This window comes from Megascapheus bottae, chromosome 24 (genome assembly GCF_031878675.1).
Source record: "Megascapheus bottae isolate mThoBot1 chromosome 24, mThoBot2.hap1, whole genome shotgun sequence".
Classification (NCBI taxonomy): domain Eukaryota; kingdom Metazoa; phylum Chordata; class Mammalia; order Rodentia; family Geomyidae; genus Megascapheus; species Megascapheus bottae.
In genome coordinates this window covers 20,618,217-20,637,328 of record NC_143532.1, presented here as the reverse complement: position 1 = coordinate 20,637,328, position 19,112 = coordinate 20,618,217, and the positions used below count along the sequence as shown (strand labels likewise).

The 19,112-nt window shown below is 40.0% G+C and overlaps 1 protein-coding gene across 3 annotated transcripts in view; it reads right to left on the bottom strand.

Annotated features, from left to right (window-relative positions):
* Window positions 1–2,060: 2,060 nt before the first annotated feature.
* Window positions 2,061–19,112, bottom strand: part of Ces5a (carboxylesterase 5A) — a 257,321-nt gene continuing 240,269 nt past the window's right edge. For all 3 annotated transcript variants that reach the window (XM_090357626.1, XM_090357627.1, XM_090357625.1), the window contains 8 exons: window positions 17,035–17,139; window positions 14,758–14,862; window positions 13,690–13,830; window positions 9,757–9,825; window positions 5,326–5,473; window positions 3,807–3,956; window positions 2,558–2,630; window positions 2,061–2,481 (listed from right to left, as the gene is read on the bottom strand). In XM_090357626.1, the coding sequence (XP_090213752.1) occupies window positions 2,253–2,481; window positions 2,558–2,630; window positions 3,807–3,956; window positions 5,326–5,473; window positions 9,757–9,825; window positions 13,690–13,830; window positions 14,758–14,862; window positions 17,035–17,139 (1,020 nt within the window). In that variant the 3' untranslated portion in view covers window positions 2,061–2,252. The remainder of the gene's footprint in view (window positions 2,482–2,557; window positions 2,631–3,806; window positions 3,957–5,325; window positions 5,474–9,756; window positions 9,826–13,689; window positions 13,831–14,757; window positions 14,863–17,034; window positions 17,140–19,112) is intronic.

Here is a 19,112-nt window from a genome sequence, read left to right as displayed (position 1 = left end):
AAGCTGAGAGAAAGGAGACATAAGCTTTGGAATTGGAGAAAAGATTCAGAGTCCAAAGAGCTCTTAAGGGAAGAGAATGAACAGGGAGCCACAGGAGGACAAATGCATTCTGCCTTTGAGGCTTTTTAGAAAGCTGACCCCAAAGGCACAAAAATTAGAGAAAACAACACTGCAGGCCCCCAACCTGTGTTCTCTGTGTGAGTTAAGCCTTTTCAGCCAGCCCTTTTCAGGTCATGTATTTGTCTATTTCAGAGAAAAATGATAAAATGTGCAATTTGGTTTCTAATATAACACATTGGTAGTTTCTGTTCTGTGCATTGTCTATATTGCCTTATTACCAGCAGCCCAGGAGCCACCATGGAGAAAAAGCACGATTTTTTTTCCTGTTGTTCTGCTGCCATCTGCTGGACAGAGGGAAACATACCTGTGAAGACTGAAACTTCAAGGACCAGAGGAGGGAGTCTTTGTAAACATGCTTAACCTAGTAAGATATCTATCCAAATCAGAACCATATCTGAGGATGATGAGACTATGAGTGATACTACCGATCCATATTATCGTTAACAAAGTGATATTATTTCAACAATGCTTTCTAATTGTTAGCTTTTCTAAATATCAATTTAGAAACTTGCCTTCTGTAAGTGCTAGTGCCATGACATTCTCATCTTTCTGTCAGGTGGCTTAGTCTCTCTTTCTAGAGCCACAAAGTATCCCAAGCCTCTACAATTCATCCTTAAATCATATGAACAAGAGAAAAAAAATCTTGCTCTGGAGAAATAAGAGATACAGCCATGGCCTGGAGTTTTTTTTTTTCCCCAACTTGCCAGATGATCTTGAATGGCTTCTTTTACCTTTTTGTGGTTCACTATAAAATAGGAATTCAGGTGTTCACCTTACATGCCTACATGGGGGAAGCAATACCAGTGAGGGAAATGAGCCAAGCTTACTGTGGGAAACGGAGATCCCCTGGCTTTGTAAAGGGCATAGCCATTTCTCAGTTCTTGTAGATCCCTCCATCACTGAACACTTATTCAGAAGGGTATATGCACTGCAGAAGGGTAACACTTCAGAGGAAGTCTCCTTCTCATCAGAAGTACAGATATTTATCTGTGACAGCTGGGACACCTTCTAATCTACACCAATGTGGTATACTGTCTGTCAGAAGCCCTGCTTGTCATATGGGGTTGTGATTCTATTATCTCCACATTTTCTGTCTTGTCTAAGAGAAGCTAGAAATGTGGTGGTCAGTATGCAATCCTCTTATGTGATTAACCCATAACTAATTTGGGAACACTCTCAATGTTGTGTGAGGTACATAAAGCACTTCCAGGGATCAGATTCATGCTATGAGTTGGAGATCTCTGAGCTGGATAAATTCGAAGTTACTTACACCTCAGAAACTATCCAATTCTATGTGCCTCCAGAAGGAATCATGACATATGAGTTACATATATAAAGTAAAATGCATCATGGGTCCTTAAGTGTTCAATCTAAATGCACTCCCCTCTCTCACACTATTTTACAACACCTAGCAATTCCTGATTGTCACTTACCATTTGTCTAATGCCTGTTTGCTAACTCACTCATTGGATGTCTGGGACATGAAGCACTCGATTCAATTCATAGTGATCCTACAGGCAAGTATTTTTTCTCCTTCATGTCCACAACTGAACCCTTGCCTCCTGGTTTTCAAACTCTAGGCCATTCATCTTAGATCATCTTTTAGTTTCCATTTCTGAGAAGGATGTTCTTCTGAAATGCTTCTCTCCCCCAACATATCTCTCCAAACCAGAAAAGATTGAATTCAAACCCATAGATGTTCAGAACATCCAAACTTGACTTCTGGCTAAAGGTTCCTGGATTGAGACCCGAAGATTCACATTCTAGGTAATATATATCTGGCCTAACAGAAAAGTCCACTTCATCTTGGATGATGAGGACCAGAGATTTACCAATGCAGCATTAAATTTAATTCCTTGTGTATACTTTGTGCTCTGATTTTATTTCATGTGAGTAAATGTAATTATGAGGACAACCGTCAATGAGGCAACCCTCCCTCCAGACTTACTGAGGATATCATTTTGCATTACAAGATAAATTACATTTATTGATGTTTGAAAGAGTTTCACTAAGTCCATAAAATGTCATCTAAAGCATCTTATCCCACAAAGATCCCCATAGGAAGCAGCTCAATGAGTATGAAGCTAATGATTCAAGACTATGAAAGAGCACAATCACACAAAGATGACTTCTCAGAAGCAAAGGAGAAAGAATGGCAAGGTTAAAGAAAATAAGATTAAGGAAGAAGGAGGAGTAAGCAGCGTTTCAGAAGCCGACATGATATAGGGGAGGGTTTCTACCCAAAACTCCACCCTCTCCTCTTTCAGTTCCTGTCCTTGGCCCATGTTCAAATCCAGCATCAGGTACTGCTCCATCTCATCATAAGCTGGCCACTGAGGCAAATCATCCCCATTAGGATTCCTGGAAGTGAGTGCAGACAGGATGAGAGTGTTATCTTCAAATAGCTGGTGTGGAAGCGGCCTGTAGGTTCACTTACCCACTCCTAACGAAGTTAGCCCAGTAACTCATCATCTTCCTGCTCAGCAATTTCTCCTCCTCAGTGGCTCCTTCTGAGGGAACAAATAAATCCAGCCGCTTGCTTACCCTTTCGATCTTACAGGATCCTTTCAGGCTTACCAAGCCATCACACCCATTTTGAATATGCATACACTGAGAGGCCGAGCAACAATGATTCTAAGAGACACTGTGGCTCCCAAATGGTGGAGGTTGGACACATACCTTCCCTGGGTATCTGCTGCCCTTCCCGACATTTTCATGAGACTGCAGTGTCATTAAAGATACAGATACCTCTTCTCTCTGTGCTTGTCTCTGTCTGTCTCTGTCTGTCTGCCTGCCTGTCTGTCTGTCTATCTGCTTGTCTCTCTCCATGGTCAAGAGACCAGTGAAAATTGATTGAGAATCTGAATTTTGTAATGGCTTTAAATATTAGTCCTTGTATGGGACTAATCCTTTCATTTTTTCTATCAACAGCATCAATGTGATTGGCTTGTTACTTTATGCACTAAGCATGTTATAAGTATTGTAATAAGTAAGCAAACATCCCATTCACAACCTAATCTGGATCCAGATAGGTTGAGTTGGAAATAATTTTTTAAGTGGGACTTTTAAAGCCATGAATATATCCTCAAGACATTTCTAGGAAGGACGGGGAGACTTGTGGTCAGGCTAGAAAGGAAATGGTTTTGAGATTTTTTTACATTTTTTTCCAGTCCTGGGACTGAACTCAGGGCCAAAGCACTGTCCTTGGACTTTCTCAAGGCTAGAGTTTTTCACTTGAGCCACAGCATCACTTTCAGCTTTTTTCTATTTATGTGGTACTAAGGAGTCAAACCTGGGTCATCGTGCATGCTAGGAAAGCACTCTACCACTAAGCCAAACTCCTGGCCCCGGTTCTGATTATTTTTAAACCACTAAATTGCTTAAATGTCCAAAAGTGCCCATTTTTATATGTTTTAGTAAACAGTAAAACACTCATTGTGAAAATGTTGGTTGCTCTTTTTTAATATTAATTTCTAAAAATGGACTTGGGGCATATTCCAGAGAAAAAGTATATCTGCCTCACCATCGACTTGATAGTCCTGTGCTATTGCACAGTGACAGATGAGCAGGGAATGTTATGATGTCAGTAAGTAGTTGATTCTCTCCCCTCCAACCCCATCCTGGCCACACACACCCCACATCCTATGTTGCTGCAAAATCAGGGGCCTGTGATCACATTTCCTTACCAAACATGACAATGTCACCTTTCAAGAAGGCACCACCAAAGACAAAGCGGATTTCATCGGTGTGGTCGGCTTTGACAAAGGCTGGCCTTGAGTCTTCAAAGCACTTGGGCCGATGCTGAAACTCATAGAAGTAGACAGGTGCACCAGAATCTGATGAAAAGTCAGGAAAGTTCAGATATGTGCAGGCAGATCGGGAGGCTTGCTTTACATTGCTACCTACAAAGTCTTGAACTTATAGAACCATAGGTAGAATAGTGCTGAGACAGGAGACTCCGCATACCAGTCCACCTTCACTTATCTAGATTTGAGATTGGAATTTCCTGCCAGAGCAGTCCTAAGCCCTATAGACAAAGAGCACACCACTCCCCCGAGTATTCCCTGGAAAGGCAATAGTTCAAAAGAAATTCTTATCTTTTATGACCTCCTCTCATTTACCCTGGTTCGATTGTCTGGAGAAAAACAGAAGAGGAATTCCCTTCTTCTATATGCACCCTAAATTCCTTTTCTACTCTTCTAACAAAATCTTCTCTGCTCGGTAATTTTCAACAAACCAGGGCACACACACATGCATACATGGACACATATGAGTGAGCATAAGCAGGGGCTTGCTCACATGCACACACACCAACACATATGGTCGTGGTCTCAATTTCTTATCCAGTTAACGGCTCATTTCTCTGCATCTCTTCCAGCAAGACCCTGCAGCAGTGCTACCTTCTACTTTTTTTCTCCATTTCCTCTCCTCTTGTTCTAAATGGAGGACCCTTCAAAGCACAAAGCCCTCTCTTTTAATTCAAATATTGTATTTTAGCAAGAAAAGCATAGGACTTTGATGAATGTTTGCAAATACACATATGAACATGTTATCAGCACCTGCCAGAACACAGAACTTTCCTGCCACCGCAGCTCCATCCTAGTCACCTCCCACAAAGATAGTGTTCTTATTCCTAGAACCATAGATCAACCATGGATTGTTTTCATCTAGTCTTCTCCTCTGAACAACTAAAGTAATACAATATATTCGCTATTTTACACTCTATAGTTTCTTTTGCTTAGCACAAAAGTTTTGAGCTTCATGCATGTCACTGTATCTGTTACTGGTTCCTTTCTATCACTAATCACTATGCTATTGTATGAATATACTTCGATTTGCTTATGCATCATCTAGTGAGGGGAAATTGTATTGTTTCCATTTTCTCATTACTGGATTAAAACAGCTGTGAATGTGCATGAAAAAGTGTCTTATATGGACTTAGGCTTTCATCTGTAAATGACTATGAAGAAACAGTGGCTGAATAAAGGGGTAGGTACGTTTAACTTTGAGAGAAATTGAGTTTTCAGGGAGGCTTTATTTTTTCACCAAAGTTTTAGAGAGTTCTAAACATTCCACATCCTTACCAACACCTCTTGGGATGGTTCCTGTTTATGATCTCAGAGATGAAAATGGTTACCTCATATGGGGTTTGTTTTGCCACCAGCCTCAATGGACTATGTCTTTAAAAATACTCCAGAGACTCACCTCTGTGAAAACGAGCTGTGACCAATGCAGGAACCACAAAGAACACATCTCCAAACAAGTCCAGTAAAGCATCTCGGATATCGGTCAAGGAGCTCTTATCCTGGAAGTATTCATTAGCTACAACATGCAAATACTTGGTGGGGATACGCTGTAAAAAATTAGATAAATAGGTAAAGTAATCATGGTAGTAGAAGACCCAACACAGCAATGGCCACCATATTACACATTCATCTATGCAGGCAAAATTCTTAAGGTTTTCTGTTCTATACCTCATCTGTTGTACACCATCATCTTATTATGCAGGTGTTAAAAAATAGCTCTATTGGGTCCAGGAGTTTGGCTTACTGGTAGAATGCTTGCCTAGCATGCATGAAGACCTGGGTTCAATTCCTTGGTACCAATATAGTGAAAATGGCCGTACTGCCAAAATTGATACACAAATTCAATGCAATCCCCATCAAAATCTCAAAGACATTCTTTACTGAAATAGAAGGTATAATCCAAAAGTTCATATGGAACAAGAAAAGACCTAGAATAGTCAAAACAATTCAAGGCAAAAAGAGCAATGCAAGAGGTATTTCAATACCAGACTTCAAACTCTACTATAGAGCTATAATAACAAAAACATCATGGTATTAGCACAAAAAATAGACCAGAAGATCAATGGAACAGAATAGAAGAACCAGAAACAAAACCGCATACCTATAGTCAACTTGTATTTGACAAAGGAGTCAAAGATATACAGTAGAACAAACACAGCCTATTCAATTATTGGTGCTGGCAAAACTGGGCATCCACGTGTAGAAAACTAAAATTGACCCTAGCCTCTCGCCATGCATAAGCGTTAACTCAAAATGGATCAAAGACCTCAATATCAGACAGGAAACCTTGAAACTGCTACATGATAGATTTGGAGAGACATTGGAACTCATAGGCACAGGCAAAAACTTCCTGAACAGAGTCCCAGGGTCACAACAAATTGGAGAGAGACTTGATAAATGGGACTACCTAAAAATGAAAGGTTTCCGCACAGATAAAAGCATAGCTACTAAAGTAGAAAGACAGCCAAACAACTGGTAAAAGATATTTACCAATAATACATCAGACAAATGTTTAATATCCAGTATCTACAGGGAACCCAAGAAACTAATACCCCCCTCCAAACCCAACAAACCATTCACTAAATGGGCAAGGGAACTAAAGAGACACCTATCAAAAGAAGAGGTTAAAATGGCAGAAAAGCATATGAGAAAATGTTTATCATCTATGGTCATAAAGAAAATGCAAATAAAAACAACCCTAAGATACCACCTTACCCCAACAAGAATGGCCAAGATTTTGAACTCAGAGAATGACAGTTGCTGGCGGGGTTGTGGAGAAAAAGGAACCCTACTGCACTGCTGGTGGGAATGTAGACTAGTTCAGCCACTCTGGAAAGCAGTGTGGAGGTTTCTTAAAGAACTGAAAATAGACCTTCCCTATAATCCCGCCATACCACTCCTGGGCATCTATCCTGAACATCATAACCCAGGATATGATAAGGACACCTGCTCAGCTATGTTCATCTCTGCACTATTCACAATAGCCAGGCGATGGAAACAATCCAGATGCCCTACTGCAGATGAATGGATACAAAAATGTGAGATATATATGTATATATATATATATATATATATACACATGCACACACACACACACACACACACACACACACAGTGGAATTCTACATATCCAACAGACAAGATAAAATAATGGCATTCGCAGGGAAGTGGGTGAATCTAGAGCAAATCATGTTGAGTGAGATAAGTCAAGACCAAAGGGAAAAAAGGCGCATGGTATCCTTAATATGTGGCTATTAGATCCAAACAGTATAAGAGCAATGACTCAATATTTGGGTACCCAATGTTATGGACATGGTCTTGGAGATATAAACATAACTACATAGACATAAAAATCTGATGTGCTATATACTCTATAGAAATAATGTTTTATTACATAGATTAATATGTATCTATGACATACAAACCCTCAGCCTAGCTTTATGTTCTAAAATCTAAGTGCCAGTGATTGTATATAGAGATTCCCTGTTTGAATACTTGTTTGTTAAACACATCATTTGTAATATGATGTAAAAATCAATGTTAATAAATTCTTTAATTAAAAAATGGATTGCTCAATAGATTCCGTGTGCCAGCATGCTGACTGGCACAGAGTAGGTTTCAGTTCTACTGTTTACTCTGAGACCCACGGTTGAATGCCTTAACATGGCAGTCATTGTCCTGTCTAGCTCAGCAACATCTTACCTACCAGTTTTCCCTCCTCATCTTTGCTTCAGTACCAATAACAAAGGGCAAGAAGTAAACTCCCTGAAAGTTCAAGGATTTTTAGTGGCCTTGTATGCTAAAGAATGCTGGACAATTGACTATACATAATTTAGTGGTATGTCCTTCCATAGGTTTCTATGGAATTTAGAGTACAATTCTCTTACACCACTTCAAGCTCTAAACAAAGAAGGTATCTACAGCAGGTGCATACAGTGGTGTGAGCTTTGGCCATTTGGACCTCATGGAGCTGGAGCTGTCCAAACCAAGCTCTCTGTGGAGTCTCTGGCAAACCAGCAGAAGACAGCCATAGGAATGAGACCTGGGGTTCTAGAGCAAAGTTAAGCTTTTTGTAGCAGAGAACTATTTCCTACTTACGAAGTAGCTTCTGACATTCAGGCATAGAACAGACCCTTGCTTTTCCTCTCTCACTTTCCCAAACAACCACTTCCACCCCTAGGATTTGCTCAAGACTACTTCTCTAATTGTTTCATCTGAAATTTCTTCTTGCTCCAATGGTCGCCTTTTGCAAGAACAAATCAGTGACCAGCTCCTCCGTAAGGCATTCCCAATCTAGTCAAGATAGGTTCGACTGCTCAACTCATTTAAATGTCTCTCAAACCATGATCTCAATGTGCATTACCAGGCAAACCAAGCATCAGGGTCTTAGAGATTCCCTGGCCCTGTTAGGCCTACTCAACATGGAAGGATTGGGAAACTGAATCACTGCATTCCTCCCAGCCCTTGCAATGAAGCCTGCAGCGCTCCTTTTGTAGCTTGTAACAGCTGGGAGAGCCTGCCTGCTGCAACCTAGCCCCTTAGTGTATCTCTTCATATCTCTCTACTCCCAGTTCGTACCTGTGTTTCCTCCCAAGCTCCCCTCAACCCTACTCCTCTCCATAGGCAGCTGCTCACCCCTTCTGTGGACATCACAAGACTTTCCTCTGTGGTGTTTGCTCAGTTCACATTGCACCCCAGTGCTTAGGGAAATGTAGGATGATGTCAATCTCAACAAACATTTGTCCAATAAATCAATACATGAAATGAACCTGGCACGAATACAGAACATATATCTATGGCAAAGGGGGAGATGGCAGGAAGGAGAGCAGAAATGAAAGAAAGAAAATCCATCTAAACATCCTAGTGTCTAGAGTAAGATCTGCTGCTACTATGTTTGTGTATTAAATTATTAAATGCATATTGAATGAATGAATGATCAACTGGTACTGCTAGAACTTAGTACAATACCTGGCTTCTCGTTAATCAACACAAGTCTCTAGTTCTATTTCAGAATCCAGAACTTTGCAAACTATAGGTAGATAAATCAGTTCATCTGCTTAAGGTAGCAGAATCCAATTCAAAGATAAACAAAAGTAAATGAGGCCACATATCAGTCTAGGTAAGGTTGCTTAAAAACAAAGAAGTTAAAAACAAAAGGCTTGGGAGTTTGGGGAGCTCTTTATAGGTAAATTCATAAGGAAATGGGAAGACTTGGAAAAAAATCATATTAAGTGATGCCAGACCCAAAGAAATGTAGGCTGCATGGTTTCCCTCATTTGTAATCATTAGTATATATCTAGGATTCTCCTAGCAGAGGATCACAATGTATCATATGTACATATGAGTCATATGTACATATGGCCATATAGGATGAGGCTAAGCAAAATGAACTCCAAGATATGGAAAGAAAAGGTTTATCTTTGTGATTGTTGTTCTTAATGTGCTATGTGAAGTTATTTCTTTCCTCTTTTTTCCCCTTATGGTTTAGCTCATGTTATTTTGGTATCTGACTTTGGTACCTGGTATATTGTATATATGTTTATTTATTTGAAATAGGCAAGGGAAGAGGAAAACAAGATGATTGAGAGGGACTAGGGGGAGAAAAAGTGGGAGAAAGACATGGGAAAGGGTATCAATGTTAAGGAAGTAATGTACCCACTACCTGACTAATGTAACTGTAAACCCCTCTATACAACACTCCAACAATAAAATACAATTAAAATTCATAAATAGAGCTAATAAACAGAAACAAAAGAAAAAGATTGTGAATATGGCATTGTGGTCATACTTGTTAAGTGAATGAGAAAAATTACAACCCAAGCTCACTTACCAGGAACTTATGCACCAAGCCAAGGGCAACAGACACATTGGTGCCGCTGAGGATCTCGGGATACCCCTCCTATGGAGACAAAGCAGGTTGTCTTCTGTGGGCACTCTGGTCATCAAATAAATAAGCCAGTCTCTCAGAGCCCTAGGCATCTGACTTTCTCAGAGGAAAGTGGAAAGAACAGGAACCCTGTCAACCCCAGAAGGGTACATGCAAGAGTGGCCTATGTAAGTTACCAATGAAGTCTCACATTGGATAATGGCAGACATTTCCCATCATGCTTGTTGCTTTTTGGATCCCAAACTAGCCTCCCTATAGAAATAAACACTGTTACTGGCTGAATTGTACTCTTCTCCCATAATTCACAAATTAAAGTAAAAACCAATGGCCTATTAAAGTAATAACATGGCCTATTAGAGTGGACTCTGCACCAATTAGATTGGGAATCTCATTAGAGAAGATTCAGACATGTTAGGAATTTGAGCATACTTAAGAAATGACAGGAGGTTAAAGAAAGAAGATAACCTTGCAAGACAGACAGGCTTCAGAAGAAAATATACATGTCAACAACTTAGTCTTGTAAAACCGTGAGATGAATTTCTATTGCTTAAGCCACCAAGTCTATAATTCAGTTTGTTATGGTGGTCCGAGCTAACTCATATGGGCTACGAGTTTGCTTTAACATCAAGTTCAAAGGGAAGCTAGAATATGTCAAAAGTGGTGGTCCCTTGTTCTTCTAAAGACCATTGTAGACAGGGATTCTGAGAAGTCAGCATAAAAAGGCTGGTGGCTGAGAACACAAGATAGAAGCTTAGAAACATCCAAGTAGCTTATATTTTAATCCTTGTCCTGCCACTCACCCACCAAGAAGTTGACAAGTGACTTAACTCATTAAACCTCAGGGTTCTCATATCTAAGTTAGAGACTCAACAGGGTTGGAATGCTAAGTACTTATAACAATGCTTTGTCCATTGCAAAAGCTACCATTTGTTGCCTAATTACAACTTAAAAATACGTATGAGTAGAAATACTATTCACTGGTCAAATGAGTTTCTCCTTGATATATTTCCTGCTGAAAATTATAGAGGAATGAATCACTAGGGTAGATGTTTAAACATACCTGTGTCCAGGAATGTTAAGGAAGCACTGGAATCATTCAAGCTACAAGGGCATTGAATCACTTTGGCTTTGGAGGGTTTTCTGTGGTCTCCTATATTCAGGAAGGGGGTGAGCTGCAATCAGGTCCTGTCCTATACAGTCCACTAAGTTCTGCAGATTGAAATTCTGATTCCTATGCCATCTCTGGAATACTTCCAAGAGCAGGTACTTACAGAACCCTCACTATATGTCAGATTATTTGATGTGTGCCTCTGAGGTGGGTCCTAAAATTAGCCTTATTCCATACACATAGGAGCAAAGGTTCAGACAAGTTTGGCAACTCCCCTGACATCGCAAAGCAGGTTAGCAGAGAACTTACATCATCTAAAGACAGAGACTAAACATATAAAAATTACACACTACTGTCTCCTTACTAACTAGGAAGCAAACCTTGCTTCTTTGAGCCTTAGTTTCTTTTGCTGTAGAATAAGCTAATGGTATTTGTGAGTTGTTGCACAGAGAGTATACTTTTGGTGCATGGAAGGCACTTGGGGAGCAGTCACAGTCATGGATATCAGTGGTGGCAACCGCCCTCTTCTTTCAAACACACCGCCAGCAAGCAATGAAAGACCTTACTTGAGACTAATCTGTTACTCTAATGTCTCATTTACAGCAGGAACACAAAAACAAGGTAGTTTGACAGGAGATCAAACTAAGAATGACACAATATGCTTTCACAATCCAATGGACTCAAGATTCTGGTTCTCAACAGCCCTCAATACCTTTGAAATTTGATAGATCACTATTGCTTAACCCCATTTCCTCCAGTGGGCGTCGATCTATGTAAATGACATTTGCAGTATTGTGAATGTGATCTCTCCAATCTTCTAAAAACAGATGAAATCTTCCCAGTGGGTAGATTCTTCTAAAACCACAGAATCCACAAATTATGGCAATTTCTCTTCACCAAGCCTTAGTTACATGACCACATCGTAGATGAAACTTTTCTAGCTGTTTTCCCTTCTTTCTACTTATTATGTTCTTTGAAGTTCTTATCTTTAAAAAATATTCTTAAGTAGTAGTACAAAAAGGTTTCAATTCAACATGTGAAATTGGGAGTACAATACACTTGATTAATGCCACTCCTTTCCTCATTTTTCCCCATCACTCCCAACCCTATTCCTCCCCTCAGTTATCATCCTTTCAACCACGAATCTCCTATGTTTGCTCCTTAAGAACATGAATTCACAGAAAGCGAGAACACCGTGACTTGCTCAGAGTAAAGACTCAATTTCTGTATCTGTACAGTAAATATTCAATATCTACTTGCCAAGTGAAAAAAGTGACTCCACAATTTTTCCAACTTATATAACCTTAAAGAGTCTTGATAGTACATTAAGTGAAGTAAGCCAGACCCAAAGGAACATAGGCTCAATGGTTTCCCTCATTGGTAATAATTAGTATATATCTAGGACTCTCCTACTAGAGGATTATAATAGCTCAAAACCTAGATACATAAGGCCATATAGGATGAGGCTAAATGAAAGGACCACTAGGATATGGAAACAAGAGCTATATAATGTGTGGTTGTTTTTCTTAATGTACAATGTTATTTCTCATCTCTTTTGTTGTCCCTTGGTTATTCTCATATTGTTACAGTATCTTACCTTGTTATCTGGTATATTATATATACATTTATTTGTTTATTTGAAATAGAAAAGAGAAGGGGGGAAAACAAGATGAGGGGAGGGGGTGGGGGAGGGAAATGGGGACAAAAACATGAGAAGGGGTATCAATGCACCTTCTATCTGGTGAATATAACTGTAACCCTTCTATTAATTACAATAAAAAAGAGTCTTGATAGAAATCAAAATGCCAGGACTAAGTCTGGACATAAAAGGTTTAAAGAATTGGAGTCTTTCTTCTTTTCGTGGGTCATGGGGCTTGAACTCTGCCTGGGCACTGTCCTGAACTCTTCAGCTCAATGCTACCACCCTACCCTTGAGCCAAGCCCCACTTCCCATTTTCTAGAGGTTAATTGGAGATAAGAATCTCAGGTCCTTTTGTGCCCTGGCTGGCTTTGAACTTCAATCCTCAGATCTCAGCCTCCTGAGTAGCTAGGATTACAGGTGTGAGCCACTGCACCTGGCTAAGAACTGGAGTGTTTCTAAGCTATTCGAATATCAGCTCTTAAGTAGAAATGGTATGTATTTGAAACAATCCATTTGTAATGATATTTTTGTAAAAATCAAATGGCTTCAACACTTTGTTTTGCCTTGATATAGCTGCCTCTTTTGCTGTAAGTCTAGATGAGTTGTAAGGCAGAATGCCTACTGTGAATTTTCCAGGTCCTAGGGTTTGGATATGTCCTGCAAAGGGACTGAATGTTTAGTTCCCAGTAAAGCCATGTTGCCTAGAAATGGCGCCTAGTGAAAAGTAATAAACAGACTGCTCTTGGAAAGGACTAGACTAGTTCTCAGCAGATATAGTTAGTTCTTAAGAGAGTGAGTTACTATAAAGCAAGGCTACCCTACACACTCACCTCCTTCTACATACAGCTCTTTCCCTTTCTTGCTCTTTACCATGTGGTGACACAGCCAGTAAAGCTCTAGCAAAATTCTGGCACCAGAATAATGAGCCAAATAGACCTCTCTTAATTATGTTATTCAGCACCTGGTATTATGTTATAGCAACACAAATGGACTAAGACAGACCCTTTCAGACTAGAAAAAATAATCGCTGATAGGCTCCAGACTTTGTTGCATAGGTGTCATGTATGGAGGCAAGCAGCTGCATCACAGTTTGGGGAGCAGTAGATACCACAGCCAGAATTCCTACCATGGGTAACATGAAGCCACACTCCTGGTTATTAACTCCAATGAGAGAAGGCACTACTTCAAATGTCTTCTGAGACAATAGTTTTAAAGGATCCTCAGGAAGGATATCTCCATCCACTGCTCGAGTGAAAGACTTCATTCTCTGCAATAGAAAAAAAAAAGTCCAGGAGCCATTGCTAGTCATAAATCTCCTGTTCTTAAATTCTGTCAATCTAAGCCAATCTAGTTCAACAGTAATCAGAATGCATCCAAAACTAAAGGAAAAATAAAAATAAATACAGCACAAAGCATCAGTCCCTGGCCCCGGCCAGGCCTGCCACTTATAAGAGGACAAGAAAGTTAAACTTTTTGTGCCTTGTTTCCTCACCTGCTGAATGGGAATATCAATAGTATCTATCTAAGAAAAATGGAGACAGCATAGCAGTTCTCAAAATGTGGTTCTCAGACCAGGCACATCTCTTGTGTACTGATTAGAAGCACACATTCCCAGTTCCATTCCATGCCTACCAAATTTTCAAAATACTTGAGGCATAGTTGTAACCTTGAATCTTTCAAATATTAACGAAGATTCTCAAGAGTACAAGGGGCATAAACTATCATCCAGTACAATTAGTCACCCAGTGATAGAAAGTTACCAGCAGTCAACTAGACCTCACTTGAATACCTGCCAGACGAGCAGTATTTTAAAAGAGCCCAGCCCTTTGCAGACATCTGGGATTTTTAAAGTTCTCAGTTGTACCAAGTTGAAATGGCTTCATATTAGAATACCCAACTTCTGGTCTTACCTTAGCCTCTAAAGGCATAGGGAATAAGTATGGCCCTTCTTCCCAGGGAGACGCCTAAGGCATCTTAGCACCAATCTTAGTGTTTTTCTGGATCTTTGCCAGGCTAAATAGCATCCTTATGATATCTTACAGCAATTACATCTCTATTTACAGCTCTCCCTATCAATTTCTAACCCTTTTCTTTTCCAAGTCCTAAATCATAATAAATAACAGAGGAGTTGGATTGCCCGCTCTTCCATTTGGGGGGACAACCTTGACCCTCAAATTCTCCCCATCCTCCTTACCTTGCTGAGGCTCAGCAATTCCTCAGAAGATTTTGCCCTTAGGCACTTCAGCAGAGCCTCAGAGTCTGTTTCATTGCAACCACACATCTGTGCAATCATCCGCAACTATTTGCAAGAAGGATCAAGTCAGAACAACAGTATGGAAAGCATTCAAAGAAAGGAAAGCTGGGAAGCACCCTCTGACAAGCCATGGGCTGTGAAGCCCAGCCTGCTCTACTTAATCTCATGCACCTACGTGGAATGTACACCTTAAGACTAGGTTGGCATACATTATCCTGATTTCTCTGACCTGTCCTTTCTGGCCTATTTAGAAAACACCAGAGCAGATGATGAGGACTTGTCAGACTGTTCCCATGGACTGGAATCAAGATTCCTGCTCCAAGGAAACACAAATCCTTGATTCTTAGCTGCCTCCATACCACATTCCCCATCTCAAGGTGTCAAATGGAGCTCCATTTGTCATCTCCTCTCATACCACACAATGCCCCAAATCCCTGAAAGTTTGCATCTAGTTCCACACCAATATCAACTTTTTAATCTTTCATAATTATAATTTTGCATTTGTCTCACTTTCAGCCCCAAGTCCTACCTCCTTTGAGACATGCTTTCAGATCTTTGCAATATCCGTATGGCTCTTCCTCCCCCAACCTCTTATTATTCCGTCATCCCTCAGTTTCCCTACTCATCCTATCATGAAACACTTTTTCCCCTTTCACTGAGTTTTCCATATTTGTAGAACTTGTCCCTTGTAATTCCTAATCTTCTGTAAATTATGGATACTCTGAGACTTCAGTAAGCACTACAGAACCTGGGAAAACGCAAAGCAGTATAGCATACTATATTACAGCTTATTTAATATAACATGTAAATGCCTATATGTAATTGTAAGGCACTAAAGAATCACCTCTACATCTATCTACAGACTTCAAATAAAAAGTTCTTGTGGAACAAATTTGTATTCTATCCTGGGGCTATAGCTCAGTGATACAGCCCTTGTCCAGTTTGTCCAAGGCTCTGTGTTCAATTCCCATCACCATGAAGAAAAATTATAGCCTTTCTTAGCATAAAATGTACTTTCTTCTTTCATAAACCAGAGATCCTAACAGCACTGGGAAAAGTGTAGGCACCCAATAAATGTTTCATGGATGAAAAATATATGCAGAAGCTAAAAGCTTCTATATGTATAATGTTACCAGAATCAATGTTCTCTGTGTATTGAGGGTATTTTAACAATTTTATGACTGTATTTCTACTTTTGATGTACATTGCTATATATAATGTTTAAAGAAAGGGGCCACATAAGCCAGGTGTGTTGGTACACAACCTGTAGTCCAAGCATGGGCAACATAGCAGGCCCTTATCTCAGTGTCAGGGAGGGGGGGGAGAGGGAGAGAGAGAGAGAGAGACAGAGAGAGAGCGAGACAGAGACAGAGAGAGACAGAGACAGAGACAGAAAGAGAGGCAGAGAGAGAGAGACAGAGAGAGAGGTTAAAGAAAGGAGAGAAATGAAGAAAGGGAAGGAGGACAGGGAAAGAAGGAAATAATAACAGATATGGCTCCACAGACTAGTCTTAGTTAATATGCATTGAATGATTCCTCATTCATTCATCAGATGTTTTGCCTAACATATGACAGACACTAATGCTAAGACACAAAGGACTGAGAAATCTTGGCCTCTAGATTTTTATATTCTAGTAGAGAGTTAAGACAAGATAGCAAATGACAAATATCTAGCAAATGACATCACATCTCTCCCTCAACATTCCATGCCAGACATCCCATACCAGCCAGCCTTAATACAGGTATAGAAGAAGGGCTACTCAGAAGAATTCAGACTGAGGGACTGGGAGTTTGTCCTAGTGGTAGAGTGCCTGCCTAGCATACACAAAGTCCTGGATTCAATTCCTTGATACCAGATACACAGAAAAAGCCAGAAGTAGTGCTGTGGCTCTAGTGGTAGAGTGTTAGCATTGAGAAAGCTCAAGGATGGTGCCTAGGCCTTGAGTTCAAGTCCCAGGACTCACAAAAAAAAACAACTGAGACTGAGTTATGTCTCCATAAAAAGAATAATGGGCAAGATGTGAGAACTCTAACATAAACACATCCAACTTGTGCACCATTGCACAAGTCTTCTATAGGAGAACAATGTTCCCTTTGGACCAGAATGAGATCCCTTGGACATGTTCAGTAAGGAAAACCAAGCACATACTGAAACAATCCATTGACTCCAGACTGTGTTCTCTCTTTGCTAAGGAGAGGTGTCCACCATATACCTACATCCTCATTCAGCTGCTCATCAATGGTATTCAGGTAGGGGATGATAGCCACACCACTCTCCATGATGGCTCTGTGAAACAAGCCCTTGGCCACAGGGGACAGAATCTGGAAGGAGAATACAGGAAAACTATCCTGGGAACTTCGATCACAGTGCATACCACTTAAAGACTACTTCTTAAGGAATAAAGCCTTGGACTGGGGGAAATCTAAGAACCAGATATGATGGTTTGGGTAAGTTATTTGGCCTCTCTGAGACTCCATTGCCTTGTAATTTTATCAGAGGGTAATTTGCAGTTCTTCCCTATCTAGCTAGGTGTCCCAGGCACATTGCTTAGAAATTAATATTTCTTGGACTTTAACTCAGGGCCTGAGCACTGTCCTTGGACTTTCTCAAGGCCAGAGCTCTACCACTTGAGACTCAGCACCACTTGCGGTTTTTTTCTGTGTATATGGTACCGAGGAATCGAACCTGGGTCTTTGTGCTTGCTAGGCAAGCACAAACTCCTGGCCCAGAAATTAATATATCCAAGCATTAGTTTACTCCTCTGCAAAACTGGAATCAAAATTCAGTATCTACCACAGAATTTTTTTGAAAATGGAAAAATTAATGGATATAAATTTATCCAAATCTGGTCAAGCCTCATTCTCTAAAGGTGGCTGTTACTATATACGTAAAGTTGGTTAATATAGTCCATTTTAGAGGGTAATCTTAATAGATAAAAATACTATCATGAAAAACACTATTAAACTATTATGAAATGTGAGTAGCGGAAGCTCTTAATCCACTGACATGTAACTGATCTCTGTAAATCACACGTTAATTTATGCTGAGAAAATGGTGACCACTCAGACTCAGTGGGCCATTCTCACAGCCATACATTACCACATTGCTGTTTCCACCAATTTCTTGCCAAATCAGGGGTGGCTGGCTTCCAAGTTTGTATTTGTAATTTCATTTGCTATTGTAGTTGCATAATCAGTACAATATTGTGGGAGACAATGGATTATGTATGTAAAAAAGAAAACAACATGGCAAACAGCTTTAAATCTGTGCTCACTGTAAAATTAATAAATTCAAAGTTCAATTTGAAGGCACTGAATTCTGCAGATGGTTGATACAGAAGGATCAGTACTACACTCTGATCGGCAAGTCAGTTCCAAAAAGGTAAAACACTGTTTATCAATTTATGTTTTGTTAAATAGAATGTATATATGTATCAATTATTATACCATAATTCAGATAAGTTTTTCTATTGAACAATACTGTAGTTTGGAATGGTTCGAGTGCCTTTTGAGGTTCCAGTGCTGGAAGCTTGGTCCTTGGGAAATAGTGTGAAACCTTTAAGAAGTGTGAATTAATGGAAGGCTATTGGGTGCTCTTTCCTTGGGGGAGAAGGGAAAGGAGAAATTCTGGCTCCATGAGCTCTTTTTGCTTCCTGGTACAAAAATATGGAGCTTCTTCCTACACAAACTCCTGTCATACTAAGATAACATCTACCCCACTCACCAGATGTCCAATCAATAAGGTCATGTAATCATCATCTTTGAGCTTCTGAAACTGTGAGCTAAATAAACCTCTTACTTTACAAGCTAGCCTGTCTCAGAAATCTTGTTATGGTAACAAAAAGCTAACAGGAATTCAAGTAGGTGATGCCTGGATCAGAGTGGACTTGAAACACCCTGGAAATATGGGGCGCCATTGGGCTTAGCCACCCTCTTCCAGAAACACCACCCCCATCTGACTAATATAAAAGAAGTACTTACCAATCCTGGTAATGGAATGCTAGAACTTCAACTCTAAGAATACAAACAGAGGGTATTTTCTTTTTCCCTCAAATTGTTAATCATTAGTGATCTCCAGTGAAACATCTACACTCCAATAACAACTATCCTATTCATGAAATGAGAATGTATCTCAACCTCACAATGTTAGGATGAGGAGAGGGAATGTATATTGAAGAATTTTTTTATTTTTGGTTGTTCGTTTGGTTGCCAGTCCTGGGGCTTGAACTCAGGGCCTATGCTCTGCCCTTGGACACTTTTTGCTCAAGGCTAGCTCTCTGCCACTTAAGCCACAG